Source organism: Squalius cephalus, assembly GCF_949319135.1.
Source record: "Squalius cephalus genome assembly, chromosome: 24".
Lineage (NCBI taxonomy): Eukaryota > Metazoa > Chordata > Actinopteri > Cypriniformes > Leuciscidae > Squalius > Squalius cephalus.
Window position 1 is genome coordinate 595,001 of NC_137145.1, and position 15,000 is coordinate 610,000.

The 15,000-nt window shown below is 47.9% G+C and overlaps 2 protein-coding genes across 2 annotated transcripts in view; one reads left to right on the forward strand and one right to left on the reverse strand.

Moving 5' to 3' along the window:
- psmg1 (proteasome (prosome, macropain) assembly chaperone 1) overlaps nt 1–11,054 on the reverse strand; it is an 11,086-nt gene extending 32 nt beyond the window's left edge. Inside the window, exons 1-7 of the mRNA XM_079861921.1 lie at nt 10,828–11,054; nt 9,635–9,723; nt 4,716–4,837; nt 4,409–4,471; nt 4,125–4,323; nt 275–396; nt 1–167 (exon numbers count right to left, since the gene is read on the reverse strand). The exon at nt 1–167 is cut by the window's left edge and continues 32 nt beyond it. Of these exons, the coding sequence (XP_079718047.1) occupies nt 90–167; nt 275–396; nt 4,125–4,323; nt 4,409–4,471; nt 4,716–4,837; nt 9,635–9,723; nt 10,828–10,952 (798 nt within the window). The 5' untranslated portion in view covers nt 10,953–11,054 and the 3' untranslated portion in view covers nt 1–89. The remainder of the gene's footprint in view (nt 168–274; nt 397–4,124; nt 4,324–4,408; nt 4,472–4,715; nt 4,838–9,634; nt 9,724–10,827) is intronic.
- Nucleotides 11,055–11,729: 675 nt separating this feature from the next.
- Nucleotides 11,730–15,000, forward strand: part of mpzl1l (myelin protein zero-like 1 like) — an 11,105-nt gene continuing 7,834 nt past the window's right edge. Inside the window, exons 1-3 of the mRNA XM_079860914.1 lie at nt 11,730–11,884; nt 13,555–13,715; nt 13,916–14,129. Coding sequence (XP_079717040.1) covers nt 11,812–11,884; nt 13,555–13,715; nt 13,916–14,129 — 448 coding nt within the window. The 5' untranslated portion in view covers nt 11,730–11,811. The remainder of the gene's footprint in view (nt 11,885–13,554; nt 13,716–13,915; nt 14,130–15,000) is intronic.

Here is a 15,000-nt window from a genome sequence, read left to right on the forward strand (position 1 = left end):
TGTTACAGTAGAAATGAAGGCCAGTGTTTCTTCCAGAGCTCGTGTGTGTGTGTGTGTGTGTGTGTGTGTGTGTGTGTGTGTGTGTGTGTTCATGTGTAGAGGTTACTCTGAACCGCACACACTCTTGTGATCTTCTGCAAAACTTCAGCTCCGGGACTCTGATCCAGCTGGAATGAAGAGAGAGAGAGTCAGTCAGTGTAGAGAGTTGTCACACACACCTTCAGCACTGCATTCTCACACACACACACACACACACACACACACACACACACACCTTCAGCACTGCGCTCACTGTCTCTCGATACGCCTGCATGTTGAGGGAGTCTGGGTGAAGGACGTCACTGTAGAGCTGATAGAGAACGGCCGGGATCCGCTTCACCTCACAGTGGGTAAGCACTGTACACACACACACACAACATCATGATCACACACACACACACACACACACACTATAAATAACACATTTTTCTTTAAAGGGGACATTTTGGATGTAGGCGGCTGCATATATGAAAATAAAACACCTAACCCTAAAAAAAATTCTAACAAAAGGTTTCTCAGCTGTTTTTTGTAGAATTAGGTGTCCTTAATAACATACTAAAAGTTTACCAAAGTTTGACCACTAGAAAGGTATAATTTTCAAGATGGGCAGGAAGCCCTTAAAATATCCTTCATTATTTGACCTAGCCAAGTAATCTTGGTGTCTAACCCCCTGTTTTCTGGGTCTATGAATCCACTGGACTTGTCTAAATTGCACTGACATGATTACATACTTATGGAATACATGATTTTGTAAGATTACTGTAAGGTTTTATCTTTGTTTGGGGTGAACCAGAGATGTAAACGAGTTAGCCAATGCCATGTAACTCCTACTCAGTATGTGTTTTTGGACACATACCCTAAGTTATTGCACCCAAAAGTAACTTAAATTGGAGTTGTATAACTTTGATCATAAACAACTCTGAATTAGCCCGAACAGAGGCATGTGTGTGATCCCTCTAAAATGGTCACTCATTTCAATAAGTGGGAATACATATGTAATGCATCTTCTATAGATGTTTTTGAGTATAAAGGTGGCATTATACGAAACCTCAGGTTTAGTAAAATTCAGGTAAACCTTCAGACTTGAACCGCTTCCTCGTCCCAAAGAAGGATGGGGGTCTGCGCCCCATATTGGACCTGCGTCGCCTGCATGTTTCCCTTTACAAAGGGAAGTTCAAGATGCTGACGTTGAAAACTATCCTGGCACAGATTCGAACAGGGGACTGGTTCGTCACCGTGGACCTGAAGGACGCATATTTCCACATCCAGGTCATTGCACGGCACAGGAAGTTCCTCCGGTTCGCCTTTGGGGGAAAGGCGTATCAGTATCGGGCCCTTCCATTTGGTCTAGCTCTGGCTCCGCGGACGTTCTCCAAGTGCATGGATGCAGCTCTCGCCCCCTTGAGGCTCCAGGGCATCCGTGTGCTAAATTATCTAGACAACATTCTGCCTCATTCCAGAGAGTTGGTGTGTCCTCACAGGGACGTCCTTCTCCACCACCTCCGGTCTCTTGGTCTCAGGTTGAATGCTTAGAAGAGTAAACCACTTTCCTGGGTGTCTAACTCGATTCTCTCTCGATGCAGGCCAGTCTGGCCCCTGCTCGAGTTTCCAGTCCAGAAACAGTTCCCGTTTCAGGCTCGGCCATCATGTTGCAGTGGGGATATGTCGCAGGGCTCATGGCAGCAGCCTCTCCTGTGCTGCCCTTGGGTCTCCTTCATATGAGACCATTCCTGTGGTGGATGAAACCATTCTTGGTCTGCCTTCCGCCTGCTGAGAGTGTTGCGCAGTTGCCTTTGCGCTCTTTGGAGGTGGAAAGACTCCCCCTTTTTACTTCAGGTCAAGATGGGTGTAGTTTGCCGTCGCCAGGTTGTCACGACGGACGCCTCTTTGACTGGTTGGGGTGCGGTCTTCGAGGGCAGATGTTTGGACGGGCAAGCTTCTCTCGTGGCATATAAATTGCCTCGAGTTGTAAGCCGTCTCTCTGGCCTGGATCATTTTCTCCCGGCCCTGATGGGCTGTCATGTCATTGTCAGGACGGACAACATGGCAGAGGTGTCCCATGTAAATCACCAAGGAGGCTCGCGGTCGCGCACCCTCGACAGGCATGCAGACCGCCTCCTCCTTCGGGCTCAAGACAGGTTTCTTTCGCTGAGAGCAGTTCACGTTCCAGGGGACCTGAACGACGCAGCAGACTTTCCGATAGCCCAATTCTGGCCATCCCAGACGTGGTTCATGGAACTGAGCTCCCTGGTGGAGGGGTCCCCTTGGCAGATTCCTATCAGGAGAGATCTGCTGTCTCAGCTCCAGGGCAGGATTTGGCATCTTCGACCCGAGATATGGAGGCCTAGACCTGGTTATGTCCCCAAAGTTTTGTCCACATCATTCCGCTCTCAAGTGGTCGTGCTTCACTCTTTCTGTCCCCCTCCTTTTTCCTCTGCTGAGGAGGAGAAACATAATTTGCTTTGCCCTGTTCGGGCTTTAAAGGCATACGTGGACAGCTCTGGCAAGTGGCGCAAGTCGTCTCAGTTGTTCGTATGCTTTGGTGCTGGCCGCCGAGGGCTCGCACAGGATCTCTCACTGGGTGAGACGTAATTTTCCTGGCTTATGAGGTGCGGAAGCTTCCTTCACCTCTGGGCGTTAAAGCTCGCTCTACTAGGAGTACTGCGTCCTCCCAGGCTCTTTTCAAGGGAGTTCCTTTAGAGGATATTTGTGTGGCGGCAGGTTGGTCCTCTCTGCACACTTTTATTAGGTTTTATAACTTAGATTCTGTATGAACTGGTCGCCTAGGTCCTAGTTGAGTCTGGTCTGGCAAAAAAAAAAAAGTTATAGGAAAGTTCCTTGTTGGGCCAGATCTTGCAGCGCTTAGCTTGGCGTGTGTGGTATATCGTTCCCATTGCGTCATCGCTACGCAACGTCGGGTGAACCTATGAAAGAGAACGTCTCGGGTTACTCGCGTAACCCATGTTCTCTGAATAGGGAATGAGACGCTGGGTTCGCTGCCAAGCTCCTCTTGCTGCCGAAGGAGCTGCTTCTTTATCGGTGGAAAATCTGAGGAGCAGACGGTGCGTTCACTGTATAAGAGTGAGTGACGTAGCGCTGCTGAGGAGGCGCCCGCACCATCAGCCAACGAATTGGCGTGATTCTATACGGGTTCAGACAATCAGCACATGCCTTCACGTGGCAGCCCTGTTTTGACTAATTTTACAGTACCACACATTTCTAATTAATTTATTCTTTAATGGAATCAAAAGGAATGGTTATGAACCACAGAAACCACCAACACTAGGCAAAACGATATGAGAAAGGAGAAATATGCAATTACTTAAGGGAAATTGTACTCATTTTTCGCATAAATACGCTTGTAACCAATTGCTTTAATATATAATTGTACTTGTATTCACTTATCTAGCATGCAAATATACTAATTAGAATATTACACGGCCCAAACATGTATCAGGCACCAGTATTCCTGGTATAGGAGGAATACAAAGGAGTAATGGTCATTTTGAGGACCTGATGGCCACCATTTTGAAAATGGGGCCTAACTTGGAGTCAAACTTTGGTAAACTTTTAGTATGTTTTTAAGTACATCTGATACTGCTGTAAACCACTGAGAAACCTTTTGTTAGAATATTTTTGGGGTCAAGCCATATTTGCAGCTGACTAATGAGTGAGATTGGCCTGTTTTGTTATTGCCAAAGTCTCTGAAGCTTGTGTAAAGACTCCGCCCTCTTCTGAACGGAGGCGGGGCTAAAGTTCATTTGCATTTAAAGGGACACACACAAAAATGGCGCATTTGTGCTCACACCCAAAAAGGGGCAAATTTGACAAGCTATAATAAATGATCTGGTATTTTGAGCTGAAATTTCACAGACACACTCTGGGGACTCCAGAGATTTATATTACATCTGGTGAAAAGGGGCATAATATGTCACCTTTAAATATATACATGCATGTGTGTGTATTTATTTATACAAAGTAATTATACACAGTACTCACACATATTACGTCAACACAAACTTTTATTTTGGATGCGATTAATCACGATTAACACACACACACACACACACACACACACACACTACCTGCAGCTGCCAGGCCACAGCTGATGTTGGGCGGCTCCAGCAGTGGACAGGCGACGGCACTGGTGTGTGTGCTGGTCTTCAGGCAGCGCAGGAAAGGTGTGCTACTCCCACTCAGGTAGTCTGATGTTTTATACTCGGCCACAGAGCAGTCGGAGAGCACTGTCACACTCAGACCTCGGGCCTGAACACAGCCCAACACCTGCACACAGAAGAACAGAGCTCTGTGTGTCTGTGTGTGAGAGAGTGTGTGTGAAAGTGTGAGAGTGTGTGTGTTAGAGCTTCACCTTCTCCGTCCACTGGAACAGCTGGTCTTCAGCGACGTAACAGGAGCACTGGCATATCAGCACCTGCACACACACACACACACACACACACACACGTGCATTACAGGGTTCATTTTGCATCGTTTTTCAAGATTATGCAATAATTGTGCAGTTTAAATTATATTGCATATCTTATTATAAAATAATTAAATAAGCACAAAATTGATGATCTTGACCGGTTTAGTCAGATTATGACCTTGTTATTGCTGAGGTTCTGTGACATGTAATGTGTGGTGAGTAAGTGTGTGTGAGTGTGTGATCTCCTCACCTGCTTCTGCTGGTACAGGACACATGATGGCTCTCCGTCAGTTCGGCTCCGCTCGTTCCACAGGGAAACCCGGGCCACGGGCTGCCAGCCTCCAGAGCTCAGCACGTACGCCGAGACGAAGCCTGGGAAAACAGGAGAACATGGGAACATGAGAACATGGGAACAGGAGAACAGGGGAACAGGAGAACAGGGGAACAGGGGAACAGGAGAACAGGGGAATGGGGGAACAGGAGAACAGGGGAACAGGGGAACAGGGGAACAGGGGAACAGGAGAACAGGGGAACAGGGGAACGGGAGAACGGGGGAACGGGGGAACGGGGGAACGGGGGAACAGGGGAACGGGGGAACAGGGGAACGGGGGAACAGGAGAACAGGGGAACAGGAGAACAGGGGAATGGGGGAACAGGAGAACAGGGGAACAGGGGAACGGGAGAACGGGGGAACGGGGGAACGGGGGAACAGGGGAACGGGGGAACAGGGGAACGGGGGAACAGGAGAACAGGGGAACAGGAGAACAGGGGAATGGGGGAACAGGAGAACAGGAGAACAGGGGAACAGGAGAACAGGGGAACAGGGGAACAGGAGAACAGGGGAATGGGGGAACAGGAGAACAGGGGAACGGGAGAACGGGGGAACAGGGGAACGGGGGAACAGGGGAACGGGGGAACAGGAGAACGGGGGAACAGGAGAACGGGAGAATGGGGGAACAGGAGAACAGGGGAACAGGGGAACGGGAGAACGGGGGAACAGGAGAACGGGGGAACGGGGGAACAGGAGAACAGGAGAACAGGGGAACAGGAGAACAGGAGAACATGGGAACGGGAGAACAGGGGAACAGGGGAACGGGAGAACAGGGGAACAGGGGAACGGGAGAACAGGGGAACGGGGGAACAGGAGAACGGGGGAACAGGAGAACGGGGGAACGGGGGAACAGGAGAACATGGGAACAGGAGAACAGGGGAACGGGAGAACAGGGGAACGGGAGAACAGGGGAACGGGAGAACAGGGGAACGGGAACGGGAGAACAGGGGAACGGGAGAACAGGGGAACGGAGGAACAGGGGAAAGGGGGAACAGGAGAACGGGGGAACAGGAGAACGGGGGAACAGGGGAACGGGGGAACAGGAGAACGGGGGAACAGGGGAACAGGGGAACGGGAGAACAGGGGAACGGGAGAACAGGGGAACGGGGGAACAGGGGAACGGGGGAACAGGGGAACGGGGTACCGGGAGAATAGGGGAACAGGAGAGCGGGAGAATGGGAGAACAGGGGAACAGGAAAGCAGGAGAGCAGGAGAACAGGAGAAGAGGGGAACAGGAGAACAGGGGAACAGGGGAACAGGGGAACGGGAGAACAGGGGAACGGGGGAACAGGGGAACGGGGGAACAGGGGAACGGGGGAACAGGGGAACGGGGGAACAGGGGAACGGGGGAACGGGAGAATAGGGGAACAGGAGAGCGGGAGAATGGGAGAACAGGGGAACAGGAAAGCAGGAGAGCAGGAGAACAGGAGAACAGGAGAAGAGGGGAACAGGAGAACAGGGGAACAGGGGAACAGGAGAACAGGGGAACAGGGGAACAGGGGAAGAGGGGAACAGGAGAACAGGGGAACAATGGAACAGGAGAACAGGGGAACAGGAGAACGGGAGAACAGGGGAACAGGGGAACAGGAGAACAGGGGAACAGGAGAAGAGGGGAACAGGAGAAGAGGGGAACAGGAGAACAGGAGAAGAGGGGAACAGGAGAACAGGAGAAGAGGGGAACAGGAGAACAGGGGAACAATGGAACAGGAGAAGAGGGGTACAGGAGAACAGGAGAACAGGGGAACAGGAGAACGGGAGAACAGGAGGACAGAGGAACAGGGGAACAGGAGAACAGGGGAACAGGAGAACAGGGGAACAGGAGAACAGAGGAACAGGGGAACAGGAGAACAGGGGAACAGGAGAACAGGGGAACAGGAGAACAGGAGAAGAGGGGAACAGGAGAACAGGAGAAGAGGGGAACAGGAGAACGGGACCAATGGAACAGGAGAAGAGGGGTACAGGAGAACAGGAGAACAGGGGAACAGGAGAACGGGAGAACAGGGGAACAGGAGAACAGGTGAACGGGAGAACAGGTGAACGGGAGAACAGGGGAACGGGAGAACAGGGGAACGGGAGAACAGGGGAACGGTAGAACAGGGGAACAGGAAAAGAGGGGAACAGAAGAACAGGAGAAGAGGGGAACAGGAGAACGGGAGCGGGACAACAGGGAAACAGGAGAACAGGGGAACAGGGGAAGAGGGGAAGAGGGGAACAGGAGAACAGGGGAACAGGAAAAGAGGGGAACAGAAGAACAGGAGAAGAGGGGAACAGGAGAACGGGAGCGGGACAACAGGGAAACAGGAGAACAGGGGAACAGGGGAAGAGGGGAACAGGGGAACAGGAAAAGAGGGGAACAGGAGAACAGGAGAAGAGGGGAACAGGAGAACAGGGGAGCGGGACAACAGGGGAACAGGAGAACAGGGGCACAGGGGAACAGGGGAAGAGGGGAACAGGAGAACAGGGGAACAGGGGAACAGGAGAAGAGGGGAACAGGAGAACATGAGAACAGGGGAACAGGAGAACAGGAGAACAGGGGAACAGGAGAACAGGAGAAGAGGGGAACAGGAGAACGGGAGAACAGGGGAACAGGAGAACAGGGGAACGGGAGAACAGGGGAACAGGAGAACAGGGGAACAGGAAAACAGGAGAAGAGGGGAACAGGAGAACAGGAGAAGAGGGGAACAGGAGAACAGGAGAACAGGGGAACAGGAGAACAGGAGAAGAGGGGAACAGGAGAACAGGGGAAAAGGAGAACAGGAGAACGGGAGAACAGGGGAACAGGAGAACAGGGGAACAGGAGAACGGGGGAACAGGAGAACAGGGGAACAGGAGAGCGGGACAACAGGGGAACAGGAGAACAGGAGAAGAGGGGAACAGGAGAACAGGGGAACAGGAGAAGAGGGGTACAGGAGAACAGGAGAACAGGGGAACGGGAGAACGGGAGAACAGGGGAACAGGAGAACGGGAGAACAGGGGAACGGGAGAACAGGGGAACGGGAGAACAGGGGAATGGGAGAACGGGAGAACAGGGGAGCGGGACAACAGGGGAACAGGGGAACAGGAGAAGAGGGGAACAGGAGAAGAGGAGAAGAGGGGAAAAGGAGAACAGGGGAACAATGGAACAGGAGAAGAGGGGTACAGGAGAACAGGAGAACAGGGGAACAGGAGAACGGGAGAACAGGGGAACAGGAGAACAGGGGAACGGGAGAACAGGGGAGCGGGGGAACAGGGGAACAGGGGAAGAGGAGATCAGGAGAAGAGGAGAACAGGAGAACAGGGGAACAGGAGAACAGGGGAACAGGGGAACAGGAGAACAGGGGAACAGGAGAAGAGGGGAACAGGAGAACAGGGGAAGAGGGGAACAGGAGAACAGGGGAACAGGAGAACAGGGGAACAGGAGAACAGGAGAAGAGGGGAACAGGAGAACAGGAGAAGAGGGGAACATGAGAACAGGGGAAGAGGGGAACATGAGAACAGGGGAAGAGGGGAACAGGAGAACAGGGGAACAGGAGAACAGGAGAAGAGGGGAACAGGAGAACAGGAGAAGAGGGGAACAGGAGAATAGGGGAACAGGAGAACAGGGGAACAGGAGAACAGGGGAACAGGAGAACGGGAGAACAGGGGAACAGGGGAGCGGGACAACAGGAGAACAGGGGAACAGGAGAGCGGGACAACAGGGGAACAGGAGAACAGCAGAGCGGGACAACAGGGGAACAGGGGAACATGAGAACAGGGGAAGAGGGGAACAGGAGAACAGGGGAACAGGAGAACAGGAGAAGAGGGGAACAGGAGAAGAGGGGAACAGGAGAAGAGGGGAACAGGAGAACGGGAGAACAGGGGAACAGGGGAGCGGGACAACAGGAGAACAGGGGAACAGGAGAGCGGGACAACAGGGGAACAGGGGAACAGGAGAACAGCAGAGCGGGACAACAGGGGAACAGGGGATCAGGAGAACAGGAGAGCTGGACAACAGGGGAACAGGGGAGCGGGACAACAGGGGAACAGGAGAAGAGGGGAACAGGAGAAGAGGGGAACAGGAGAACAGGGGAACAGGAGAACAGGGGAACAGGAGAACGGGACAACAGGAGAACAGGGGAACAGGAGAGCGGGACAACAGGGGAACAGGGGAACAGGAGAACAGGAGAGCGGGACAACAGGGGAACAGGGGAACAGGAGAACAGGAGAGCGGGACAACAGGGGGACAGGGGAACAGGGGAGCAGGACAACAGGGGAACAGGAGAACAGGAGAGCGGGACAACAGGGGAACAGGGGAGCGGGACAACAGGGGAACAGGAGAACAGGAGAGCGGGACAACAGGGGAACAGGGGAACAGGAGAACAGGAGAACAGGGGAACAGGGGAGCATGGGAACAGGAGAACAGGGGAACAGGAGAACAGGAGAACAGGGGAACAGGGGAACAGGGGAACAGGAGAACAGGAGAGCGGGACAACAGGGGAACAGGGGAGCGGGACAACAGGGGAACAGGAGAACAGGAGAGCGGGACAACAGGGGAACAGGGGAACAGGAGAACAGGAGAACAGGAGAACAGGGGAACAGGGGAGCATGGGAACAGGAGAACAGGGGAACAGGGGAACAGGAGAACAGGGGAACAGGGGAACAGGAGAACAGGAGAACAGGGGAACAGGGGAACAGGGGAACAGGAGAACAGGGGAACAGGGGAACAGGGGAACAGGGGAACAGGGGAACAGGAGAACAGGAGAGCGGGACAACAGGGGAACAGGAGAACAGGAGAACAGGGGAACAGGGGAGCATGGGAACAGGAGGAGCTCAAGATTAGGTTCCGCAGGATCTCTAGAGCGAAGCGTGATGTTTCTCACCAGTGGCGTTTGGACCCGCAGCAATGATTAGATCCGAACACGACAGGGACCCACTGTCTGTGTGTGAGAGCCAGAACACATCCACACGCCTGAGACACACACACACACACACTCAATTACTTTCATTAGCAACCGCAGCTCAGATGAAGCCCATTCCCGCCACAAAATCATGCTTTTCTAAATCATAATTATGATATAAAGTGTCAAAATAATGACAGACTGTCATATTATGAGAAAAAAGTAGTAAATTTGCATTTATGCATTTGGCAGACGCTTTTATCCAAAGCATTTCAAGGTACACATTTACATTCTTATCAGTTCTTGCTTTCCCTGGGAATCAAACCCGTGTCCTGTTTTTGGCGTTGCAAGCGCCAACGCTCTACTGTTTGAGCTACAGGAAAACCAGTAGCCTAATTATGTATATAGAAATTCCTTTTTATCTCATCATTTAAAACTTTTAAGTCTGCTGTCTATAATTAACTTCATAATTATGAGTATGACTGTCACATAAGAGTAAAAAACAACCTTTTGTAAATCATTCATAATTATGACATTAAAAGACGAAATCAAGACAAAATGTTAAAATTGTGACATTAAAAGTTGTAGTTATGACATAGAGATTCATAATTTCAGCTTTTTATTACGTAATAATGACATTAAAAGTAGAAATTGACAATGTAATTATGACAGAAGTTGTAATTTCAACTTCTCATAATTTAAACTTTTATAATTATGACTTGTATGTCAATTTTGACTTTTTGTGTCATATTTAAGATATAATCAATCATATGGAAACCCACAGTAAGATATTGTAAACATGAACATGCTGCTTTGAAACTGTGTGTGTGTGTGTGTGTGTGTGTATTGATTGATCTGTGACGTGATCAATACAGTGATGATCCATATTAATATTCAAACTCAAAATTGCTTTATTGGCATGACTGTAAATAATACAACAATGCCAAAGCTGGGAATATGTGTACATTAAAAACATCAAAACAATTAAAAATATATATAAATAACTCAAGTTTATTTCACAGTAGCTTGACAGAAACACACGCGGCTGAAGTGAAACCGAAAGGATAGTGTTTTCATTTAGTCTCTTAAAAAGCTGATTAAATAAGACTATAAAACAAATGTTACGGACGGACACAGTTTATTGCATTATGAATAAATATAATGCATGATTTTACCTCTTCTCCTCTATTTCACGTCGGATCTGTTCATCTTCCTCGTTTTCCCTCGTCATATCATCATACTCATCCTCCTCGACAGCTCTCGAGTACACCGACAACACCTCGCCGAAGAAAGTCGCCATAATAGAGGATTATTGAGATTAATAACAATGCGAGTCAAACCCAAACCCGCTGTGTAACGATCGATGCTCCGCTACTAGCCCGACATACACCGGAAGTAGAACGGCAAAAGACTTTTATTTTGTTTTCAGTTCTTTTATGCAAAAAAATAAAATAAAAAAATACAGTTTACATATTATAATACAAAACGTGTGTGTATAATACACACAATTTAACAACAATACAGCCATTGTCAACATAATACACAAATAACTGCTATAACTTTTCTGCTAACGAGAGAAAAAAATAAATAAGAAAAAGAACATGAGGGTATAAAATTAATTTATAGACATCAACAACAAGAGTATACAAATGAAAGGTTTTGTAAATTGAAGTCGTTCTACTTGGTTTCTTATTACTAAATTCACATTTGTGGATACAGTTTGCAAAGAAGATAAATATTAAGGGAAATAGTGTATTCCGATAGAGTTGTGAAACAATTATGAATAGTAATAATAATAATAATCAATAAAATATGTTAGTATTATTAAAACTGAGATCACAATCAGAATCACAGACTTTAGTGTGAATGGTTTATTTTTTATTACAATTCTCGCGACAAATGTCAGAATGCAAAGCAAATGTATTCAAATCTTTATTATAACCAACATTAAAATACTGTTTACCCACTATCCGCTCTGAGATCAGTAGTTCATTACATTCGGTACATCACAGCTGATCTGAGACCAGTAGCGTGTGTTCGGCACACCAGTGCTGACGTCACTGAGTCTGATCTGAGATCAGCGGGCACCTCCGTCGGTCTGATGCTGTAAACAAACACTGAGGCTCCGGTACTCGGGCGATATTTATGAAACCTAAAGGATGGAAATTAGGCTTCCGATTTCCACACACAGTTATGTTTCAGTGTGTGTCTCTGTGCTGTTTATTATCGCGGGTAAGCTCTGCTTGATTTATCCCAGGCGTTTGACGTCATATGTGAGCGTTAGCGCTGCTCCGTGCTAACATGCTAGCTTCAGTTAACAGCAATAATTATCTGGTGATTTTATTTTAATATCACATGAAGTGAGTCTATAAAGAAGAACAGCTCTTGTTTTGTGTTAATTTAATGTTCTGAAGCAGCTCGTTTAAATACATCCAGTGTGCGTGTGTTTAAAGTGTTTCTCAGATCAGGAAGTTTAGCTCGTATTGTTCTGTTAGCACATTAGCCTCCCTCTTATCACATTATATCAGTTTTACTCACGAAAACGTTCCTTTGATTAATTAATAACTCCCATAATTTAATCGCGTACTATTGTATTTTTAAACGTTTTAGGTTTGATTTGATCAAACCTGAATTGTCAGCTTGAGTTTCCTTTAATAAACCAGGAGAGACGAACAATAAAGACTCAAATCTGAATTAATTATTTTATTTCGTGTATTTTAATGAGCATCTGGTGTAAATCCTTAAATAAAACCATTTACATGGTCTGTTTTTATATAGAGTGCTTTATGTCTGGGTTTAAAGTGATTTTGTTAAGTACTAAAATATACCATGGTATTGTTTGAAGGGGTCACGCCTGCATCATCATTGACGTGTTATATGAATGTAATATAGCTGCAGGCATTGACACAAGTTTCACGATTCGATTTCGATTCCCAAGCTTGCATTTCAATTCCAGTTTCGATTCATTTGGATTTTATTTCAAGTACAATACATGTCCACTTTTCTCAAGAAAAAATAAATTGCACATTCGTTCGTTTTTAGTGTGCTAATAATTGTTATGTTGAGTTAAGAATAAGATTACGCAAACACAAAAGTAACATGCGTAATCACGACATTAAGTCACCTGTGGCTCGACATTTTAATGAATTTGGGCATGATATTTGTACTTTGGAATGTCAAGGCATCGAGTTAGTTAAATCTCTTCAACGGGGCGGAGATAGGGAGCGCTAGGCTATCTCCTTCAACGAGAGGCTTCCTGGATTTATACGCTTCAAACAGTGGACCCCAATGGTTTAAATGAAGAATTGGCTTTAAATTGTTTCTTGTGAAACAATTTAATTTGAAATCAATTTAATTCTTATTTTTAAATTTGTGGTAAATTTTGTCAATTATTTTTTTCTTTCATTTTTTTCTTTTATTATTATTTTCTTATTTTTTTTACTCTTATTTTTAATTTTTGGTAATTGTTCATAAGGGTTACATGTGAGCATTGTCTATGGCCTGTTGTGTTGTGTTATTCCTTGTGTGTTTCTACAATGTTGGTAACCCGACGGTGCCGATGATGTTAATGGGGTTCACCTGTGATGTTTAAAAAGTTTCACACCACACACTGATGATGGCTTAGGCTGAAGCGCGTCTGTGTGGACATGGTATAAATAAATATATGAGATATAACTAGAGAATGCGGTTTTTCATCTTTATTTGATAACTTCTTTATAACTCGCACCCATAAACGGTTTGGGAGTTGAGCGCGCCTGTTCTCAGTACTATTAAAATAATTGTTATCAATTAAAATATTTTTAACCCAGCTGTAATAGCATGAAGTAATACCAGCTTTAGTGTTCCTGTAAGAGCTGTCGATGTGTGCCTGACGGGTGTGTGTGTGTGTGTGTGTGTTTCAGGCGTGTCGGCGATAGACGTGTTCACTCCTGCCGAGGTGTTCGTGGAGAACGGGACCACAGCGACTCTGAGCTGCAGCTTTAAGTCTAAAGAGGTGGTCGGAAGTGCGGCTTCAGTGACGTGGTATTTCCTGGCGGAGGGAGACACGGGACAGCCCACCTCAGTGAGTCTTCATCTATCACATGTGATCCTGGACCACAAAACCAGTCCCGAGTCGCACCGGTATATTTGTAAATAAGCAAAGCTTATTTTCAACTCAATTTCAATGACCCATGTGACTGGTTTTGTGCTTCAGGGTCACATACGTATGTCTAATAATGTCAGGCATCATGTGATCATCATGGATGTTTTCGTCCTCCACAGATCTTCTATCACTCCGGCGGGAAGCATTTCCCGGGCTCGCTCCCGCAGTTTAAGTCCCGTGTGGAATGGGCCGGAGACATGAACAAGAAGGACGCGTCGATCCGCGTGATCCAGATGCAGTTCAAGGACAACGGGACCTTCAGCTGCGACGTGAAGAACCCACCGGACATCACCGGACAGATGTCCGTCACTAAAGTCAGAGTGGTCATGAAAGGTGAGCGGACACAAACAAATGTGGGCGGGGCTTGATTGTGTCTGTGGAGAATTGATTGGATGGTTGTGGTTTGCTATTGGCTGATCTCATGTGAGTGACAGGTGCCCCGTCCTCGTCATCAGAGAAGAGAAGTTCCTCTGTGTGTGTGTGTGACGGTGTTCTCCTGTGTGTGTGTGACGGTGTTCCTCTGTGTGTGTGTGTGTGACGGTGTTCTCTTGTGTGTGTGTGTGTGTGTGTGTGTGACGATGTTCCTCTGTGTGTATGTGTGTGTGACGGTGTTCCTCAGTGTGTGTGACGGTGTTCCTCTGTGTGTATGTGTGTGTGACGGTGTTCCTCTGTGTGTATGTGTGTGTGACGGTGTTCCTCTGTGTGTGTGTGTGTGTGTGTGTGTGTGTGTGTGTGTGTGACGGTGTTCCTCTGTGTGTGTGTGACGGTGTTCCTCTGTGTGTGTGTGACGGTGTTCCTCTGTGTGTGTGTGACGGTGTTCCTCTGTGTGTGTGTGTGTGTGTGTGTGTGTGACGGTGTTCCTCTGTGTGTGTGTGTGTGTGTGTGTGTGAGACGGTGTTCCTCTGTGTGTGTGTGTGTGTGTGTGACGGTGTTCCTCTGTGTGTGTGTGACGGTGTTCCTCAGTGTGTGTGTGTGTGTGTGTGTGACGGTGTTCCTCTGTGTGTGTGTGTGTGTGTGTGTGTGACGGTGTTCCTCTGTGTGTGTGTGACGGTGTTCCTCAGTGTGTGTGTGTGTGTGTGTGTGTGTGACGGTGTTCCTCTGTGTGTGTGTGACGGTGTTCCTCTGTGTGTGTGTGTGTGTGTGTGTGTGTGTGTGTGACGGTGTTCCTCTGTGTGTGTGTGTGTGTGTGTGTGTGTGTGTGTGT